This window comes from Oryctolagus cuniculus, chromosome 18 (assembly GCF_964237555.1).
Source record: "Oryctolagus cuniculus chromosome 18, mOryCun1.1, whole genome shotgun sequence".
NCBI lineage: Eukaryota > Metazoa > Chordata > Mammalia > Lagomorpha > Leporidae > Oryctolagus > Oryctolagus cuniculus.
In genome coordinates this window covers 11,755,667-11,774,802 of record NC_091449.1, presented here as the reverse complement: position 1 = coordinate 11,774,802, position 19,136 = coordinate 11,755,667, and the positions used below count along the sequence as shown (strand labels likewise).

Genomic DNA, 19,136 nt, shown 5'->3' with positions numbered 1-19,136 from the left:
CGGCAGGCAGCGGCTTCGCCCACCAGGCCGCAGCGCCCGAGGGCTCGGGTTTAACCAGCGGGAAACGGGCAGCGGGCAGCGGGCAGCGCCCCCACCGCGACGGCTAAGCGGACGCCGCCGCGGAATGAATGGCGCCGGGGCATGACGGGTAATGGGACGGGAATGAATGGGCCGAGGCCGGCGGCGCAGTGACGCGGGGCCACAGGGCATGATGGGTACCGGGAGGGCCGCCGCGGCGCTGAGGGGCAACGCGGGCATTGTGGGTAACCAGACGCGGGTTAGACTCCTCCCGCGGCACGCTGGGAAGCGCCAGCACTTCCGGCCTTCGGCGACTCCGGACCGAAGAGCGGACCCCCTCTGCCGCGGTGCCTGGTGGGACGCGAGGCCTGACCTTGCTGCCTAGCAGCCAGCGCTGTGCAGCCTACCTTTGCCTGTGTACTTCGACCCCCGCACGTTAGCCAATGAGAGCACCCAGCCAATACGTCACCGAGTTCGGCCCCCTGTACAAACAAGAGCCAATCAGGAGACGGCAGCGGCCAAAGCCGACCAATTGTCAGGGCAACCTCGCCGCGGGGCGGAGTCGTACAAGGAGCTCCTTCAGGAGAGAGGCGGGGCGACGCGTCAATGGGCGTTGCAAAGTGTGCAGCACAGACCAATGGCAGGCTAGTGCCGGAACCCGCGGCGTCGCAAGCCAATAGGCGCGGGCGCCGAGAGCCAATGGGAAGGGCGGGGAGGTGTGCCGTGCCCTGTCTGTGAGTGAAATCCAATAAAAAAGGACGTTCGGGTAGGCGGGTGGGACTCACATCCTTGACTCCAATAGACAGGCCCGACCCTGAGGCTGGTAGGCGGGCCTTAGGGCACACTCAGCCAATGAGCCAAGGGGGGCGGAGCGACGGTGGTGGCGGCGGCGGCAGCGGGTTCGGTTGCGCGTGGCGCACGGGGTGGGAGCGGAGCCCAGGCCGGGAGCAGGCGCCGCCGCCAGTGAGAACCCGGGCCCGGAGCGAGGCGGGGGTTGATGGAGGCCGAGCCCGGGACGTGCGGGCCCTGACCTCCGCCCTCTGACCTCTACCCTCGCAGGCGACCATGGGGAACGTGTTGGCCGCCAGCTCGCCGCCCGCGGGGCCGCCGCCGCCGCCTGCGCCGGCCCTCGTGGGGCTGCCGCCGCCGCCGCCTGCGCCGCCAGGGTTCACGCTGCCGCCGCTCGGAGGCGGCCTGAGCGCCGGGGCCAGCGCGGGCCGAGGTTCGGAGCGGACCGCAGGGGCCTCCGCCGCCGGCGCCGCGGACGATGGGGCCTGCGGCTGCCTGCCCAACCCCGGCACGTTTGAGGAGTGCCACCGGAAGTGCAAGGGTGAGGGGCGACGGGCCCGGGCCTCGGGGGGCGGCGGCCCGGGACGCCGGGGGCCGTGGGCACCGGCGCGCGCCCCGGCCTCGCTTCCCGGGGCGCGGGAGCCGGTGCGGCGATCGCGGGTGGAGCGGGCGCGCCGGGGTCCGCCTGGCCGCAAGGTCACGGTGTCGGCGCGGCTGCGGGGAGGGCTCCGCGCGCGTGGGTGCACGGAGTGCGCGCCCCCGAGCCCCTGGCTTGCGGCGCGCCGGGCCGGGGGTCTCCGGGAGCGGGTCTGACGGCGCCTGTCTTCCCCAGAGCTGTTTCCCATTCAGATGGAGGGGGTCAAGCTCACGGTCAACAAGGGGCTGAGCAACCACTTCCAGGTGAGCCTGGCCGGCCGGCCCCGGCACGGCCTCCCTGGGATCCCGGGGTTTGGGGTCTGGAGCCCCGAGTGCGGAGGTGCCCGGCCCCGCCGGCGTCCGGGCGGGAGCGAGGGGCCTCGGGCCGGCCCGGCCCCCACCTTTGCCCTGTCGGGGGCGGGGTGCAGGCTGGCCAGGGCGCCCACAGCCCTCTCCTCCCAGGTCAACCACACGGTCGCTCTCAGCACGGTCGGGGAGTCCAACTACCACTTCGGGGTCACGTACGTGGGCACGAAGCAGCTGAGCCCCACGGAGGTGAGACCCCTCTCGTCCCTGGGCACCGGCTGGGGCGGGAGGCCCCCTGGGTTCCCCCTGGAGCGGTGGCACACCGTGACTGCGTCCAGCACATCCGTCCCCTGCCTCCTGCCGGGAGACGGTGAGGGTCCCGAGGTGACCCCACCCGCGGGGCTGACCCAGAGCGAGCCCCGGGCTGTGCTGCAGCGCCTGCCGGGCTCCGGGCTTCCCCTAGGGGGCGCCGGAGAGCCGCGGGAGCACCTGCAGGGGCGCAGTCCTGCTTGTTACTGGCTCCCTTTGATGCATTCGGGCCGGACCCTTGCAGCAGCGACTGAAGCGGCCCCGGGGACAGATCTGTCCCAGGGAGGCCTGGGTGCCGTCAGGGAGGGCCTGCTGGAGGAGGCGGCGGCCAGGCCCGAGGCTCGGGTTCGCACGGCGCTGGGCCTCGGACCTCTGACCTCCGCCTTGTACCCCCGCCCCACAGGCGTTCCCGGTGCTGGTGGGCGACATGGACAACAGCGGCAGCCTCAACGCTCAGGTCATCCACCAGCTGGGCCCCGGCCTCAGGTCCAAGATGGCCATCCAGGTGAGTGGTGGGAACCCGGGCCAGCCCAGCCCCGCCCGGCCGGCCCCACCGCGCTCACGCCCCTCCCCCCGCAGACGCAGCAGTCGAAGTTCGTGAACTGGCAGGTGGACGGGGAGTACCGGGGCTCTGACTTCACAGCCGCCGTGACGCTGGGCAACCCGGACGTCCTGGTGGGCTCAGGTGAGCGGCGTGGGCAGCGCCAGGGAGGACACGGGCTCAGACCCCGCCCCGTGGGGTGGGCGGGGCCTCAGGGCTCCTGGGGGACCGGGCCGGCCTGCTCTGCGCCTCTGGGGTCCCTGGGCAGCTCCCCTCGCCCCGGCTCTGCGGCACCGTCTGCTTCCTGGCTGCACAGGACCGCGAGCGAGCGCCTGCCCTCCGGGAGCTTCCCCTGCGCGCAGAAGAGGGCGGGCTGGGGGCCGCGGGCTGCGGGAAGGCTGTGGGGTCTTCCGAGAGGCCGCCCGCCGCGGCCAGAAGTGCAAAGGCCCTGAGGCAAGGGTGGGGAGAAGGGCGACGCCAATTGCCTGTGGGACTCTGAGCTTGGGGTGCCCGAAGCGACGAGGGGATCCTCCTTGGGCAGCCGAGGACAGGCACGTGGTGGGCGGCATGGTCAGCTGGCAGGACCGAGAGGGGAGGGGGATTGTGTCCTGTGCTACTGCTGGCCGCGTCCTGGGAGCAGGTGCTCAGCGTGAGCGAGCGCGCATGCGCGGACGCGGAGCCATGGACGGCGGGGTTGGGGGGCGGGGCGGGAGAGCCGTTGCCTGGGCCTCTCCGAGGACGGGCGAGGACAGCAGTGTCGCAGGGTCTGAGTCCGTCTACCCCAGGACCTTTCCCGTGGCACCCCGGCTGCCGGGAATTCTCCGTGCTCTCGACACGGCTCAGGGAGTGTCCTGTCGCCCCTGGCACACTCTCCCGTGCTGGGGTCTTGGCTCAGAAGGCGGGCCCTTGTCTGCCTCCGTCGCCGGCCGTCCAGCGCCGGAAGCCGTGCCAGGAGCTAAGTAGGTGCCCGGAAATGCTGAAGGAGGGGCGGTGGGGGCAGCAGAGCCAGAGACGGCGTCCATCCGCTGGGTCGCTCCCCGGGTGGCTGCAGCAGCCAGGGCCGGGCCCAAGCCAGGAGCCTCCAGCTGCATCCGGGTCTCCCACGTGGGCGCGGGCCCGTGCACGTGAACCGTGGGGCTGCTGGTGTTGCGCGTGGAGGCTTAGCCCAGGGCACCCCACGCTGGCCCAGGCCGGTCCAGTGCGTCCCCTCCCCTCCCCCCAGGCGTGGCAAGTCAGAGGCCAGGTCCCTGCTCCTGGCTGTGGCGCCGCCCCGGGGCCACCTGGGCCTCTTGGTTCCTCCCAGTGTGGGTCCTCCCCTGGGACACTGTTGGGCCCAGCTCAGCGCTGAGGTCAGAGTCGCCGGCCGGTGGCAGGGGGGAGGACCGGGGGAGGGCCGGCACGCTGTGGGCCGGGGGCGTCCTCAGCTGTCGGGTTGGCACAGGTGAAGGAGGGGTGAGCACTGAGCGTGGGGTCATGTGTGCCCTTAGGCCTTAGTCTGCGGGTCTCCGTGATGCCCCACAGCGGGCAGCTGTGTCTGTCTTGTGGCCCATTTCCCAGAGGCGGAAGGTGAGGCCCAGAGGAGCAAGCTGTTGCCCGGAAGCTGAGGAGCTGGGCTCCCAGGCCCCGTGGGGGTGCCCCCTGCGGTGGAGGGCCTGTCACCTGCGGCCTCTCACCAGGAGTCCCAGGGACAGCTCTGGACCACGGTGGGTGTGGCACAGAGCAGACGCTGCACGTGGGCTGTGGCCCCAGGGCGCTGCCCCCCCCCCCAGTGACTTGGCCGACAGTGGTGACGTGGGCACGAGCCAGGCCGCCCTTACACCGCCACCTCTGCAGGCAGGTGTGCGGGGGGGGGCGGCAGCTGCGCCCGCCGAGGCCCCCGCCTGACTCGCTCCCTTCCCCGGGGCCTTGGGTGCTCCTCAGTTCCACACGTCGCCCACAGGGTGACTGTGAGGGCTTGAAATTCCAGCGGGGCCAGGCCGGGCCGCCCCAGCCTCAGGCTCAGCTGTGCCCCAGGCCTGCACCCCCCAAGGCGCGATGGTCCACACTGGCCCCTTCGCTGTGGGCCACGCCCTGCACCCGAGGCCGGGAGTGAGCTGGGCAGCGCAGGGCCAGGGAGAGGCGGCCGCAGTCCTGTCTCTCCCCCCACCCACCCCCCGCATTGCCAGAGCTGCCTCTGGGAGGCAGGGTGGAGAGACCAGGGCAGGGTGAGTGCCGCGGCGTCTGGGGTAGGGGGGCAGGTGGCTGGCTGGTGAGGGAGCGGGGGTGTGGGCGGGGCTCCGTTGGGAAGCTGGGACCACAGGGTCTTGCACCTGTGCTGGGCGGCCGAGACCTCAGTGCGCTGGGGGGCCGTGGCAGGTTCCAGGCACGGGGTGGGCGGTTAGGTTTGTGCTTTAGCAGTGTTCCTCTGCTCTGTGGGGAAAGGAGACGAGGGGGAGAGGACTGGTTAGAGGCGTCCGTGGGACCCACTCTGCTCGCCACGGCCGCGCTGCTTCCCCCAGGGTTTCAGTCCGCTGGGATGGAGGAGCGGGTCATTGCGAACACATGGGCGCCGGCGTGGACAGCCGGGCCTCTGTGTGGTCTGCTGATGGCGGGCTGCCACCGGTGCGAGGCCTGGCCTGGCAGCCTTTTCCTGGCTCTGCGCGCCTGCGCCCGCGGGTCTCCTCACCTGTGAGCCCTCTCTGCCCCGCCCAGTCTCAGTGGGCTTGCGGCGGCCAGGGAGCTGGCTCCGCTCCCTCTCCCTCCTTCCTCTGTCTGTCCCGCTCATGGTGGCTCGAGCCTGGAGCGGCGGGGGGGGGGGGGGGGTGGCCGTGCCAGAGCCAGCGGGCACGCTCACCGCGCTCTCGCCCGCAGGAATCCTCGTGGCCCACTACCTGCAGAGCATCACGCCCAGCCTGGCCCTGGGCGGGGAGCTGGTCTACCACCGGCGGCCCGGGGAGGAGGGCACTGTCATGTCTCTGGCCGGCAAATACGCACGTGAGCCTGGGGTGGTGCTGGGGCGGCGGGCGGGGCAGCCGGTTCCCAAGCCCACCACGCCCCTCTCCTGCAGTGAACAACTGGTTGGCCACGGTGACGCTGGGCCAGGCCGGCATGCACGCCACGTACTACCACAAAGCCAGCGAGCAGGTGAGCGGCGCCGGGCGGGGGCTGCTGGGGCCCGGCGTGCCAGGAGCCCCGCTGGGGCGGCTCACGCCGCGTGGCCCTGGCCCTCCAGCTGCAGGTGGGCGTGGAGTTTGAGGCCAGCACGAGGATGCAGGACACCAGCGTCTCCTTCGGCTACCAGCTGGACCTGCCCAAGGCCAACCTCCTCTTCAAAGGTAGACTTGGGCCCTCTGCGAAGCAGGCCTGGCTGACTCAAACCGAGGGGGTGCCCGTGGGCCGGGGTCCGGCCCTCGGGGGACATCGGTGCTTCCAGATGCGGGAGCAGGGCGGCTGTGGGCGCTCCCCGCCTGCTGTGCTGTGGCCCGGCCTCCTGCGGGGCTGGGAAGGGGGATGGGGGGCTTCCGGAAGCAGAGGGGGCCGGGGTGCAGCTGGCCGACCCTGCTGTCTCCCCCAGGCTCCGTGGACAGCAACTGGATCGTGGGCGCCACGCTGGAGAAGAAGCTGCCGCCCCTGCCCCTGACGCTGGCCCTCGGCGCCTTCCTGAACCACCGCAAGAACAAGTTCCAGTGCGGCTTCGGCCTCACCATCGGCTGAGCGCCCGCCGGCCACGCCCCCGCCGCCGGCCACGCCCCACGCCGCCGGACCCGCCCCTGCCCGCACCAGGGCCACCCGAGCCCGCCGGCCGCCGAGGAGGGGACTCTGCGGCCAGGGGCCACGTCAGGGCTCAGCCCCGGGGCCGCGCGCGCAGTGGGCCTGGGGTCGCAGGGACTCCAGGACGGAAGGGCGCTTGGGATGCTGAGCCCCGGGTTGGGGGCGACGGCGGCCGGACCCCTCAGGGAGGAGCGTCCTGGCGGCCCGAGGACGGCCCGGCGCCCACCCCGCCCACTCCCCACCCACCCCTCGCTATAAATCATGTTTATAAGTTATGGAAGAACCGGGACATTTTACAGAAAAACAAAAAATATACATGGAAAAAAAATGGAGAGGGGAGGCGTCCGTCTTCCCTTTGTCCCAGAGTCGTCGGCCCGGCCGCCTGCGCCGCAGTCCTTCCCGCAGCCGCCGGCAGGGGGCGCCCGGTCCTGGCCGCAGGAGCCCTCCGGGGAGGGGCTTGGCGGTGCTCCCCCAGCCTCCCCGACGTCCGCTCTGCAGGGGGACATCCCGGGAGGGCAGGGTAGCCGCAGCCTGGGGGACTTTGTCCTTGCAAACTGAGGCAGCGGATGGCTGCGTGCAGACGGGGCAGGGAACTGGGCCCCCGGCCTCCGCAGATTTCCAGAAGAGGCGGGTCTGGAATTTTGGAGCCTCAAGCAGAGCTACTGGGACTGCTGCATCTGGGGCTGGAGCGACACAGTCCCGGTGCAGGGGTGCGGCCCCGCTCGCCTCGCAGGAGGCGCTGTCAGCACTTGGCCAACCCGCGCCCCGAGGCCTGGCGAGGAGGCTGCTGGGTGATGTCCCCGAGTTACCTGGGGAGGCCGCCTCCCCTGCGCCTTGAGAAACAGGGCCGACTGCCAGTGCCTGCTGCGGCTTTGCCCCCAACCCAGCCCTGGGCCTTGAGTCCCTGGGACAGCTGGGGGCAGGAGCCCATGGGAAGGTGACTGCTGGAGCGCGCTAGGCTGCCCAGGTGTGGGCCCACCGTGTGCAGGGCGCTGGCCTCGGCACGCGCCGTTCACTCCTGCATCACCAAACCTGCGGGGCGCATGCCGCTGCTTGCCTGGTTGTGCAGGCAAAGAACTGGCCGTTCAGAGAGGGGAGGTCATTTGTCCAAGGTCACACAGCTGGCAGCGCGCAGTGCCAGGATGCAAGCCCCAACAGTCCTGCAAACTGCAAGGAAGAGGACGTGTGGGTGACTCCTGGCGGGCGGGCCCACCACCTCTGCCAGCCAGGTGCTGCGATCTCAGTAAACAAGGGGGGGGGTCCCAGAGGCTCGCACCTGCACCGCCTGGGAGGGAATTGGAACAGAAACCCTGACCGTGGGACGCTGGCCTTCATCACGCTGCCCCCAGCCCTGCCTGGGCTCCTGCTGTGCCCTAACTTAAGCCGGGAGTCCAGACTCCACTCCGACTTCATTCAGGCCCTGGGGGGTGGGGGTCCTAAGCCCCATCCATTCCCAGAACCCAGAAGTTCCAGCCGGGCACAGGGAAGGCGTGCTGGAGCAGCAGCCGGCCCAGTCCCCGCCTGCACCCCAGTGGAGAGGACGTGGGACACCGAGGGAGGCGCCCCTCCCTTCCTAGGGGCTGGGGGCGGGGGTCACGGGGCCTCCAAGCCCCACCTCCTTCCTCGCCCTGCTGTGTGCGAGGGGGGAGAACAGCCCACCTCGTGACTGGGGGCTGGCCCAGCCCGCCCTGGCCCCGGGGAGGGGCGGGGCAGGGGGAGCCCTATAATTGGACCCGTCAGGGATCCCTGCCGCCCTGCTCTGCCCCAGCCGAGGTGCAGGCGAGGTTCCGCAGGAGGCGGTGAGCAGCACAGCGGGGGGCTGAGGGGCCTCCAGGGAAAGGGGGGGTCCAAGGGCAAGGGAGCGACTTGGGGACGGGCTGTGGGAGAGAACGTGGTGGCCTGTGCCTGCGTCGGGACAGAAGGACGGCCGAGCAGGGCTGAGGCTGGAAGCAGGGCTTGGACCTCAGGCAGGGACATCCCATCCTGGCTGGGGCTGGGGTGGGGCAGCAGCTGGAGCCACAGCGAGCCCTGGGGCGGTTGCTGCCACTTATTTGTCCTTCCCGGCACCCCATCTCCGCAACTGGGGTCTCGGGAAACAGGGACTACGTCCCAAGACCGACTTGTTAAAAACCGTGGTTCAATCAGCTCCTACATGGCAAGTAGGGCTTAGACGTGAGGTTGGAGCTTAGAATGTGACGGCGGGACGAGGAATGCGACATGGAACTCAAGAAGCCCAGCCTGGAGCCAGAAAGCTCGGGGGTGGGGGGGCTGGGGGAGTGGAATTCGACCCCTGGGAGAGGGAGATGGAATTCTGGCCCCGGAGCCGGCCGGAGGATGGGGAGACTGGAGCAGACAATGCGGGAGCTGTGCAGCCCCCCAGGGGCGGCTTGGTGAAATGATTGTGATCGGACTAAGGCTGTCACAGACAGGGGCCAGGGCGAGGCTTGGGGATCCTGGGCCCGGGCGCAGCCGGAGCTGGGCTCCGGGGCGGGGGGGAGGGGACCGTCCTCCTCCGCTGTTGATTGACAGTTTCTTCCTCCCAAGACTGACCAACCGCAGGCGGGAAGATGAAGGTGTGGTGGGCTGTGTTGGCGGCGGCGATCCTGGCAGGTATGGGGGCGGGGCTTTCTCGGGTTCCCCTGCTGCGCGGCCCCTGCCCGCACTCCAGCCCCCTGTCCTGGGGAGGAGGCGCGCCGAGCTGAGACCTCTGAGGCCTGCTGCGGTTCTGAGCCGCTGTTTCTCCCCCGGGCCTCGGCTTTCCCCACCCATAAAATGGGCGTTGAAGTTCCTAATGCACACAAGGCCCATCAGTGTTTGCCGACTGAGCGGAGACCCCACCCGCTTCTGCCCCCGCGGCCCGAACCCCGCACGGCCCCTGACCACTTTGCTCCCGCACAGGATGCCGGGCCGAGACGGAGCAGGAGGTGGAGGTGCCGGAGCAGGCCAGGTGGAAGGCCGGCCAGCCCTGGGAGCTGGCCCTGGGCCGCTTCTGGGATTACCTGCGCTGGGTACAGTCGCTGTCTGATCAGGTGCAGGAGGAGCTGCTCAGCTCGCAGGTCACCCAGGAACTGACGTGAGTGTCCCCGCCCTGACCAGGAGCCTCCTGGGGGGCGGCGGGGGGCGCCTCTGCACCCTCGGCCAGTCTAGATGCCTTTGCGTCCTTGGGGTCGGGGGCCCTGCTCCTGCGTCCTCTTCCCACTCCTGACTCCGGTTTGACCTCTCCGGCTGTCTCGCACCTTCCCAAGCCCCCTCCTCCTCGCCGGCTCCTCTGGGCCTCGCTTGGTCCTTGGGGCCCCTTGGTCGCTGCCAGCGTGCACCCAGCCCTGGCTCCCCAGCTCACGCCCGCCCTCCCGCCCCCTGGGCCCCGCAGGATGCTGATGGAAGAAACCATGAAGGAGGTGAAGGCCTACAAGTCGGAGCTGGAGGAGCAGCTGAGCCCCATGGCGCAGGAGACGCGGGCGCGCGTGTCCAAGGAGCTGCAGGCTGCGCAGGCGCGCCTGGAGGCCGACATGGAGGACGTCTGCAACCGCCTGGCGCAGTACCGCGGCGAGGCGCAGGCCATGCTGGGCCAGAGCACCGAGGAGCTGCGCGCGCGCTTCTCCTCGCACCTGCGCAAGCTGCGCAAGCGGCTGCTGCGCGACGCCGAGGACCTGCAGAAGCGCATGGCGGTGTACGGCGCCGGGGCCCGCGAAGGCGCCGAGCGCGGCGTGAGCGCCATCCGCGAGCGCCTCGGGCCGCTGTTGGAGCAGGGCCGCCTGCGGGCCGCCACCGTGAGCACCCTGGCCGGCCAGCCGCTGCGGGAGCGCGCGCAGGCCTGGGGCGAGCGGCTGCGCGGGCACCTGGAGGAGGTGGGCAGCCGCGCGCGCGACCGCCTGGACGAGGTGCGCGAGCAGGTGGAGGAGGTGCGGGTGAAGGTGGAGGAGCAGGCCGCGCAGATGCGCCTGCAGGCCGAGGCCTTCCAGGCCCGCCTCAAGAGCTGGTTCGAGCCGCTGGTGGAAGACATGCAGCGCCAGTGGGCCGGGCTGGTGGAGAAGCTGCAGGCCGCCATGCCCAGCAAGGCGCCCGCGGCGGCGCCCATCGAGAACCAGTGAGCGCCTCGCGGGCCGCCCCCGCCCCGCGCGCCCCGCCTCCCCGCCCCGGTGGACGCCCCCCCTTAATAAAATTCACCACCTCCACAGCAGCTGCTGGGTCTCCGCGTGATTCCTCCCATGGGGCTCAGCCTCCTTTTTTTTTTTTTTTTTTAAGATGCACTACTGGAAAGAGTGACAGACACAGAGAGCTTTCCATCCACTGGGTCACTCCCCAAAATGCCCACCACTGCCAAAGTTGAGCCAGGCGGGAGCCAGGAGCCTGCATCCGGGTCTCCCACATGGGCGCAGGGGCCTGAGCACTAGGGCCACCCTCCACTGCTTTCTCAGGCCATAGCAGAGAGCTGGATCGGAAGTAGAGCAGCCGGGACTCAAACCGGTGCCCATATGGGATGCCAGCACTGCAGGCGAAGGATTAACCTACTGAGCCACAGCGCCGACTCCCCCTACCCCAAGCCTTGTGTATTTATCTCACATCTACATAATTTTCCTCATCTGGAAAGCAGAGGCAGACACACACGTACAGAGATCTCCCATCCGTTGGGTCACTCCCCAAATGCCAGCAACAGCCAGGACTGGGCAGGGCCAAAGCCAGGAGCTCAGAAATCCAGCCGGGTCTCCCATGCCAGGGTCTGAGTACCGGAGCCACGGTCCACTGCCTCGCTGGGCGCACACTGGCCGGAAGCTGGAATCCAAAGTGGAGCCTAAACTCCAAGCGCAGGCCCTGGGTCCTCCCTGCCTCCTCCCTGCGCGGCTGCGATCGGCTTGGGTCCATCTCCTGTTGCTCTGCCTCTGCTGCCCCACATCCCTCCCTGTCTGGTCTCGCCTCTCGGGGACAAGCCCACTCCTCCGTTAAAACCTGCCCTCAGCTTTGATTTCCCTGCACAAGAACAAAGGGAGCTTCCCGGAGCCTGGATGTGGCAACAACACCTGCTTCACAGAGATGACCCCAGATGACCCCAGGCCGGGCCATCTTCAGCCATCTCTCTTGTTTTCCACTGGCATTTTCCCTCCCTCCTTATCTGATGGCAACTCCTTCCCTCTCTGGCCGCTGCCTCTGCCCCCACCCCCACCTCCTGGGGCTGGCTGCCTCCTGGGTCCTCTCCCCCCACTCCCCGCTGAGCTTTCTGGCCTCGCCCCTCCTCCTAAGTCCTTCTGGCCCCCAGCTGTGTTGTCCACCTTTTGTCTCTCCCAGCTGGACTCCCAGGCCCCGTGCCCAGTTGGGAGTCGGCGCTCAGAGAGGCCAGGGCAGAGGCTGGGAGCAGCCGGCACCCTCCTCCCCCGCCACCCCCTCAGTTCTCAGGAGGGAGCAGGGGACAGGCCAGGGCTTGAGCAGGTGTCTCCAGGGCCAGGCCTGGCCTCTGCAGCCCCCGTACACCCGAAACTCCAGGGCTTTCCCTGGCCCGGCTCCTCCCTCTGGCCCCCCGCCCCGCCCCTGAGATCCTGCAGACGTGGGGGTGCTCAGTGGGGAGGGGAAAAGTCAGTGGGCTCACTGTGTGCCCGGGCAGAGGCCACGCCCCCCAGATCTCACTGTCCCCAGCGTCAAGGAGGAGGCACCGCCCATCTCTGTGGGACCCCCAGGGCTGACCCCAACAGGGGTCCCAGAGTCTGGGAAGGAGAAGCACACGGATTGGTCGTGCCTCAGTTTCCCCACAATAGGAGACTGGACAAGCAGGGGGAGGGGTAGGCATCTGGGTGGACATCTGGGGAGTGCAGGGCTCAGCTGGGGGGAGGCGGGGGCAGCCTGACAGGGACTGGAAGTTCTGAGTTGGCCCCAGGGATGGTGCAATCCTGCCAGGGCCTTGTCTGTGCCGTCCCTTTCACAACCACCATCGCCACGCCGCCCCCAAGGCTGACACGTGGTGGTGGGGGCACAGGGCCAGCCAACCTAGACTCTGGGGCCAGGCCACCCCCCCCCCCAGCTGCCAGGGATCACTGCCGGTCAAAGGCAGCCCACGGGGAGGGGGAGGCTTTGGAGTCGGGCCCTGGGGGACGGATGTGGCAAGGGAAGGGGGGGAATGGAGGGACAGGCTCGGTGCCAGCAGGCCTGAGAGGGTGAATACCAGCGGAGGGAGGGTTCGGGGCGAGGGGGGGAGGCTGGAGGAAGGGATGGGGGGGCACGCGCTGGGAGTTTGCAGCTGAGGCTTTGCGGCTCAGAGGAGCTGGAAATCCTCCCAAAACTACAGGGAGATGGGGGCGGGGTGCAAAGGGAAGCCCCCAGAGAGCATCACAGAGGGGCGACCGTGTGGTGGCTCCAGGGCTGGGCTGACAGAGAGCGCGCAGGTGCAGCAGGTGGCACTGGGGGCAGCAGTGCCGGCTCCACAGAGAGACCCCAGAGACGTGGGCAGCGCTGTTTGCTGAGAAGCCAGGGCGGAGGGGAGCAGGCCTAGGGACCCACAGCGGTATTCCCTGGGCCTGGGGGACAGCCCTGCCCAGTGACAGCCACAGGGAGGGGACGAAGGCTCCGGGCCAGGGGAAAGGGGCTATGGCCGCCTGGGGCCCCCTGAAGTCAGGGAGGCTTGGCGAGGTACGAACAGCACGGACCTTTGGCCCTAATTAGGAGTGCCAGGGCCCCAGCTGCCCCTCCACCCCCACCAGAGAGGGCAGGTGGGCACAGGTGCTAGGGGGAGGGAGGTTGACCCGCCCCGTCCCGCCCCCGCCCCAGCCTGATAAAGACCCAGGCGGGCCGAGACCTCCCGCCCCTGCAGCCCCGCGACCGTGGTTCAGGTTGGTGCAGCGTTCCCGGGGAGGGACCTCCGCCCCGCCCCGCACCCGCTCCCGAGGGCTCCGGACCTCCGGGGGGCGGCGGGGAAGGAAGGAAGGGCACTGATGGCTCCCACCCCCGCCCCCGCCCTCCAGAGCGCCCCTCCGGCCCCGCCATGAGGCTCGTTCTGTCGCTCCCCGTGCTGGTGCTGGCTCTGTCGATGGCTCTGGAAGGTAAAAGGCTGAGATTTGGAAACGTGAGGCTTGGCCAACTGCCGGGGGTCCGGGCCTGCAGGTCCCGAGAGCGCTCTGGGGCCCCTGCGCCCTCCGGGTTTCCCGGTCGTCCTCGGACCGCCCCCGCCCCCACCCCACCCCCACCCCCACCCCCACCCCACCCCCACCCAGCTAGGTGGGTCTCCAGGTTGCCGGAGCCCGGACGGCAGATCTGCCCCGAGGAGCCTAGCGACTGATGACGTATTGGGTCTCCCACATCTGATTGGCTGTCCTGCTTCGCCCCCTTGAGCCGGGCGGCGGTGGGGGGCTGGGGATTCGGGCAGACGAAGACCACCGCTCCCAGCAGCCCGAGGACCCCTCCTTCCGACCCCGCGGCCCCCAAGAGTCCCGTTCCAGGATGTCCTTATCCGTCCTTGGAATCCCGTCCCAGGGATGTAACTGGGGGTTTTGCACTCCGCACCCTCTCGCCCATCTGCGTAGGCCCTGCCCCAGCCCAGGCGGCCCCAGACTTCAGCACCTTGGAGCTCATCCCGGATAAGCTGAAGGAGTTTGGGAACACCCTGGAAGAAAAGGCCCGGATGGCCATTGAACACATCAAGCAGAGCGAAATCACCACCAAGACCCGGTTAGGACCCGGGGGCTGCGGCTGGGGTGGGCGGGGGGCAGGGCAGGGGGTGGGGAGGAAGCCCTGGAGATGGGAGAAATTCAAGCCCGGAAAGGCTGACGGCAACGCTGTGGTCCCAGAACCGGATGTGCGGGCTCCAGGTCTCCAGGGACAGCTGCCCTGACCCCACCCCCACACACGCGTAGAGACGGAGCGAGGTGGTGGCCGAGGACCCGCGCTCAGATGTCCCCAGCCTAGGCCTTCTCCCGGCTGTGTGGTCTTGAGACGGGGGTGTCACATGAGCCTCAGCATCCCGTCCTGTGAAATGGGTGGCTCAGGGGAGTGAGGGAGGCCTGCCTGGCGCCTGGCGATATTCAACACTTTACTTAACCCGCATCGGCTCCAGTGGAGAAGTTGGAGAATCGTCCCCTCACTGGCAGTGTTTATTGAGCATCCGCTAAGCGCCAGCCCCCCCACCCCCGCAATGATGAACAAGATAAAAATCCCGCCCTCAGAGGGCTGACTCTTCTTAAAGATTGATTTATGCACTTGAAGGAGTTACAGAGAGAAGGAGATCTTCCATCTGCTGGTTCACTCCTCAGATGACCACTGTGGTCAGGACTGGGCCAGGCTGATAGGAGCCAGGAACTTCATCCGGGTCTCCCACCTGGGTGCAGGGGCTCAAGTACTACGGCCATCCTCCACTGCTTTCCCAGGCACATCAGCAGGGAGCTGGATCAGAAGTGGAGCAGGGGCCAGCGCTGTGGTATAGTGGGTAAGGTTGGCGCCTGCAGTGCCAGCATCCCACGTGGGCACCACCTCTGATCCAGCTCTCTGCTGTGGCCTGGGAAAGCAGTAGAAGATGGCCCAAGTCCTTGGGCCCCTGCACCCACGTGGGAGACCTGGAGGAAGCTCCTGGCTCCTGGCTTCAGATCAGCGCAGCTCCAGCTGTTGCGGCCATCTGGGGAGTGAACCAGCGGATAGAAGACCTACCTCTCTCTCTCTCTCTGCCTCTCTGTAACTCTGCCTTTCAAATAAGTAAATAAATATTTTAAAAAGAAGGAGAAGAAGAAGTGATGCAGCCGGGACTTGAACCAGTGCCCACATGGGATGCCAGCACCAGGTGGTGGCTTTACCTGCTGCACCACAGCGCCGGCCCCTTGGTGCAGTCTCCTCTGAGGACGTGGCTCTTGAACCTGAGCCCTGAAAGATGAGGGAGAAGCATTCAGGCCTTTGGCTAGGAGAAGGCGCCGCCCAGCGGGCAGTGCAAAGTCCTGAGACGGGAAGATTTGTAGATAAAGAGAGGGGTGCACTACAGACCCAGGGACCGCAGGGACAGAGGAGGGAGCCGCAAAGTGGCCTTGAATGAGTAGGGGACAAACAGGGCAAGGGTAGCCGTGGAGGAAGGGCTGGGGGCCGGGTGAAGAGCTCTGGCTTTGAGCTGCTCTGGGCTGGCCGGCAAGCTGGGGCTCAGTGGGGCCTCCGGACTCCACAGGGGAAGGTCGGGGAGTCGGGTGGGGGACAGGGCTTGGACGTCCCGAGGAGTGACGCCCCCTCCGCACTCCCCCCCCTGCAGGAACTGGTTCTCAGAGACCATCAGCAAAGTGAAGGAGAAATTCAAGTCTACCTTCTCCTGAGCGCCCGCCGAGAGCCGCCGTCACCGCCCCCCCTCCCCGTGCCTGCACCTGCACCGAGGGCCTCTCCATGCACCTCCCTCCCCCCCTCCCCCACCAATAAAAGTCCCACAGAGATGTCGCTGCGGTGGTGGTTCCTGGGGGGCGGGGGCCGTGGCGGATGGTGGGGGCTGCGCCCGAGGGGGTCCTTGCTGCCTTGAGCCCAGTCCCCCTGCTCTGGGCTGCAGATGGGTGAACCTTGTGTGCGGGACCCTGTTCATCCCACAAGTGCACTGAGGCCCAGAGGGGCCGGGGAGTGGAGAACTCGGCCCAGCTCCCCGGGCAGCACTCGCCTGCTGTGCGCTGCTCCAGGTGCGGAACTGGGCCTGGTGCACCACTACACATAGTAGGTGTTCATGAAACTCTAGATGGACAGTGAGGAGAAATGCAGGAGAAGGTAGCATGGGAGCTGGAGCCCTGAGAGACACCCACGCACTCTCACCTTTTAGGCTGCAGCCTTCTGCGTTCCCTCCTCCAGGAAGCCTTCCTTGAACCCCGAGCTGGGCCAGGGACTGGTCCGTCCCACTGTGAGCTCCAGGGGGCCCGAGGTAGCCCTGTGGGCACGCTGTGTCCCCACGGAGAGACCAGCATGGAGCTGATAGCTCCGGTACTGGATTGACATTGGCGCAGTGCCTCTGGTGGTTAACGATGAACCCAGAGCAAGGTCTGGTGGGGTGAGCATTGCGCAGCTCAGCGGCGGACGCAGCCCGGGACGCCCACAACCCCCACGCCACTTCCAGTCCAGCTCCCTGCCAGTGCGCCCCTGCAAGACTGCGGGTGATGGCTCAAGTACTTGGGGCCCTGCCACTCATATGGGAGACCAGGATCGAGGTGCAGATTCCTGGCTTCATGCTGTTCTGGGCATCTGGGGAGTGAACCAGCAGATGGAAGATCTCTGCTTTTCAGACAAAAGCAGATGGATAAGCTTAAATAAATAACTAAATAAAAGTCTTCTAGCAGCCTTAGCGCTCACTGGGTCCCCAGCCCCACCCCCACTCTGCAGCTGAGAAAGCTGAGGCACAGCTGGTGGAAGCCCCTGCCTGAGGTCCTACAGTCGAAAGTGGGTACTTTCTCCCTTGCTGGGTCACCCGCAGTGCGGAGCTGACAGGTGCACAGGGATCAAGGGCATTCACCTGCACCCAGGGGGCCAGCGTGGTGCCACCACCCGCAAAGCCGGCACCCCGCATCGAGGCACCGGTTCGAGTCCCGGCTGCTCCACTTCCGATCCCGCTTCCTGTTAATGCGCCTGGGCGGCAGTGGTGGTGGCCTCAGTGTTGGGCCCCTGCCACCCTCATAGATCTGGACTGTTTCAAGTCCCTGGCTTCGGCCAGTGCAGCCATCTGGGGAGTGAACCAGCAGGTGGAAGACCTCTTTCTCTCTCTCCCTCTCTCTCCCATTCTTTTTTTTTTTTTTTTTTTTTTTGACAGGCAGAGTGGACAGTGAGAGAGAGAGACAGAGAGAAAGGTCTTCCTTTTTTGCCGTTGGTTCACCCTCCAATGGCCGCCGCTGCAGCCGGCGCACCGCGCTGATCCTGGCAGGAGCCAGGAGCCAGGTGCTTTTCCTGGTCTCCCATGGGGTGCAGGGCCCAAGCACCTGGGCCATCCTCCACTGCACTCCCTGGCCATAGCAGAGAGCTGGCCTGGAAGAGGGGCAACCGGGACAGAATCCGGCGCCCCAACCGGGACTCGAACCCGGTGTGCCGGCGCCGCAAGGTGGAGGATTAGCCTATTGAGCCACGGCGCCGGCTCTCTCTCCCATTCTGTCTTTCAAATAAATAAGTAAGCAACTCAGTGCTCCCATGCCCTAAACATAGCACTCAAGGGAGGAATTTGTGCTGTGGTTGGCAGAACTGAACCTGTGTGATCATCATCAACTGTTACTAGCATTTTGGAGCCCGTCTGTTTTTATTTATTGTCATTGGTCTGGAAGATGGAGAGACAGACAGAGATCTTTCATCCACTCAGTCACTCCCCACATGGCCGCATCAGCCAGGAATGGACCAAGCCAAAGCCAGGAGCCTGGAACTCCATCCGGGTCTCCCATGTGGGTGCCGGGGCCCAAGCACTTAGGCCATCTTCCACTTGCTCTCCCAGGCACATTAACAGGGAGCTGGATTGGAAGTGGAGCAGCCGGGACTCAAACTGGTACTCCTGTGGGATGCCGGCATCACTGGCTGCATCTTAACCCGCTGCACCACAGCCCCAGCCCCTTGGTATTTGAAGAGAGGCTCAAGCTCACAGGCAATGAGATTAAAAAAAAAAAAAAAAAAAAAAAAAACTTGGCTCCCAGCCACCTGCCAGAAAGCAGAACAGAAAAGCCCAGTTACTTGGTTCTGGTTTGGTTTGGTTTTTTTGCCACCAAAACAGGGGATCGTTGTTGTGTATCTCACAAAATCAGACCACGGCCTTCTCCTGGCGGCGCCGCTGGAGTCACAGAAGCCGTGGGAAGGCCGTCAGAGGGGAAGCACCGGCCTCGCCGCCTCCGGCAGCGGGAGCACCCGTGTCTACGCCAGCAGCGTTTGGATGTTTAGAACGCTGGCCGTTGCCGGCGCCGTGGCTCAATAGGCTAATCCTCCACCTTGCGGCGCTGGCACACCGGGTTCTAGTCCCGGTCGGGGCGCCGGATTCTGTCCCGGTTGCCCCTCTTCCAGGCCAGCTCTCTGCTATGGCCAGGGAGTGCAGTGGAGGATGGCCCAGGTGCTTGGGCCCTGCACCCCATGGGAGACCAGGAAAAGCACCTGGCTCCTGGCTCCTGCCATCGGATCAGCGCGGTGCGCCGGCTGCAGCGGCGGCCATTGGAGGGTGAACCAACGGCAAAGGAAGACCTTTCTCTCTCTGTCTCTCTCTCACTGTCCACTCTGCCTGTAAAAAAAAAAAAAAAAAAAGAACGCTGGCCGCGGGCCCCACACAGCCGTCAGCTTCACAATCAGCCTCCGCGGGGCTGGCGTTGTGGCGCCGCCGATTAAGATTCCACGGTGTCCTGTGTGGGCATCAGTTCGAGTCCCGGCTGCTCCGCTTCGGATGCAGCTCCCTGCTAATGCACCTGGGAAAGCAGCGGAGACCCCTGCCACTCACATGGGCGACCCGGATGGAGTTCCAGGCTCCTGGCTTCAGCCTGGCCTTGCCCTGGCTATTGTGGCCATTTGGGGAGTGAACCAGCGGATGGATGGAAGACCTTTCTCTCTCTCTCTCTCTCTCTGTCACTCTGCTTTTCAAATACATAACTAACTGTCACGGCCAGTGCCGTGGCATAGTGGGTAAAGCCGCCGCCTTCAGTGCCGCGTATAGCCACCCAATAAGAACTTGGACTTGGGGCCATTTCTTGTTCTTTGTTTCCCCCTCCAGGCGCGGATGTAGTAGATCTAGAGCCAAAGCTGTGTTATTGTTAATGGCTCCCAGCCCAGCTCGTCCCCAGGGGCATCCGGGAGGGTGTGTGCACCTGGGGAGCTGCCGCGGGCACTGCATTGCGTCACCATGACAGCGGCC

At 67.0% G+C, this 19,136-nt stretch overlaps 3 protein-coding genes across 4 annotated transcripts; all 3 read left to right on the top strand.

The window, feature by feature from the left end:
• The first annotated feature begins 861 nt into the window (after window positions 1-861).
• Window positions 862-6,681, top strand: TOMM40 (translocase of outer mitochondrial membrane 40). The gene is made up of 10 exons (XM_051828485.2): window positions 862-981; window positions 1,078-1,348; window positions 1,640-1,707; window positions 1,906-1,998; window positions 2,462-2,563; window positions 2,638-2,743; window positions 5,450-5,572; window positions 5,646-5,722; window positions 5,811-5,913; window positions 6,153-6,681. The coding sequence occupies exons 1-10, from the start codon at window positions 871-873 to the stop codon at window positions 6,290-6,292; spliced, it is 1,194 nt and encodes a 397-aa protein (XP_051684445.2). The 5' UTR covers window positions 862-870; the 3' UTR covers window positions 6,293-6,681.
• Window positions 6,682-8,105: 1,424 nt separating this feature from the next.
• On the top strand, window positions 8,106-10,529 carry APOE (apolipoprotein E). 2 transcript variants are annotated; one of them, NM_001082643.1, is given in 8 exon segments: window positions 8,113-8,148; window positions 8,894-8,959; window positions 9,248-9,422; window positions 9,720-9,834; window positions 9,837-9,846; window positions 9,848-9,933; window positions 9,936-9,944; window positions 9,946-10,524. In NM_001082643.1, coding segments are annotated over 7 exon segments (933 nt in total). In that variant the 5' UTR covers window positions 8,113-8,148; window positions 8,894-8,916; the 3' UTR covers window positions 10,441-10,524.
• Window positions 10,530-13,135: 2,606 nt separating this feature from the next.
• Window positions 13,136-15,729, top strand: APOC1 (apolipoprotein C1). The gene is made up of 4 exons (NM_001160281.2): window positions 13,136-13,164; window positions 13,297-13,374; window positions 13,855-13,999; window positions 15,555-15,729. The coding sequence occupies exons 2-4, from the start codon at window positions 13,317-13,319 to the stop codon at window positions 15,613-15,615; spliced, it is 264 nt and encodes an 87-aa protein (NP_001153753.1). The 5' UTR covers window positions 13,136-13,164; window positions 13,297-13,316; the 3' UTR covers window positions 15,616-15,729.
• Window positions 15,730-19,136: the final 3,407 nt, after the last annotated feature.

Bases quoted from the DNA above. Each gene is read 5' to 3' on its own strand.
- TOMM40 (XM_051828485.2), top strand. From the start codon at position 871: ATGAGCCAAGGGGGGCGGAGCGACGGTGGTGGCGGCGGCGGCAGCGGG. The intron at 1,349-1,639 runs GTGAGGGGCGAC...TGTCTTCCCCAG, and splicing joins GTGCCACCGGAAGTGCAAGG to AGCTGTTTCCCATTCAGATG. The intron at 1,708-1,905 runs GTGAGCCTGGCC...CTCTCCTCCCAG, and splicing joins GGCTGAGCAACCACTTCCAG to GTCAACCACACGGTCGCTCT.
- APOE (XM_051828487.2), top strand. From the start codon at position 8,917: ATGAAGGTGTGGTGGGCTGTGTTGGCGGCGGCGATCCTGGCAG. The intron at 8,960-9,247 runs GTATGGGGGCGG...GCTCCCGCACAG, and splicing joins GGCGGCGGCGATCCTGGCAG to GATGCCGGGCCGAGACGGAG. The intron at 9,423-9,719 runs GTGAGTGTCCCC...TGGGCCCCGCAG, and splicing joins CAGGTCACCCAGGAACTGAC to GATGCTGATGGAAGAAACCA.
- APOC1 (NM_001160281.2), top strand. From the start codon at position 13,317: ATGAGGCTCGTTCTGTCGCTCCCCGTGCTGGTGCTGGCTCTGTCGATG. The intron at 13,375-13,854 runs GTAAAAGGCTGA...CCATCTGCGTAG, and splicing joins TCTGTCGATGGCTCTGGAAG to GCCCTGCCCCAGCCCAGGCG. The intron at 14,000-15,554 runs GTTAGGACCCGG...CCCCCCCTGCAG, and splicing joins GAAATCACCACCAAGACCCG to GAACTGGTTCTCAGAGACCA.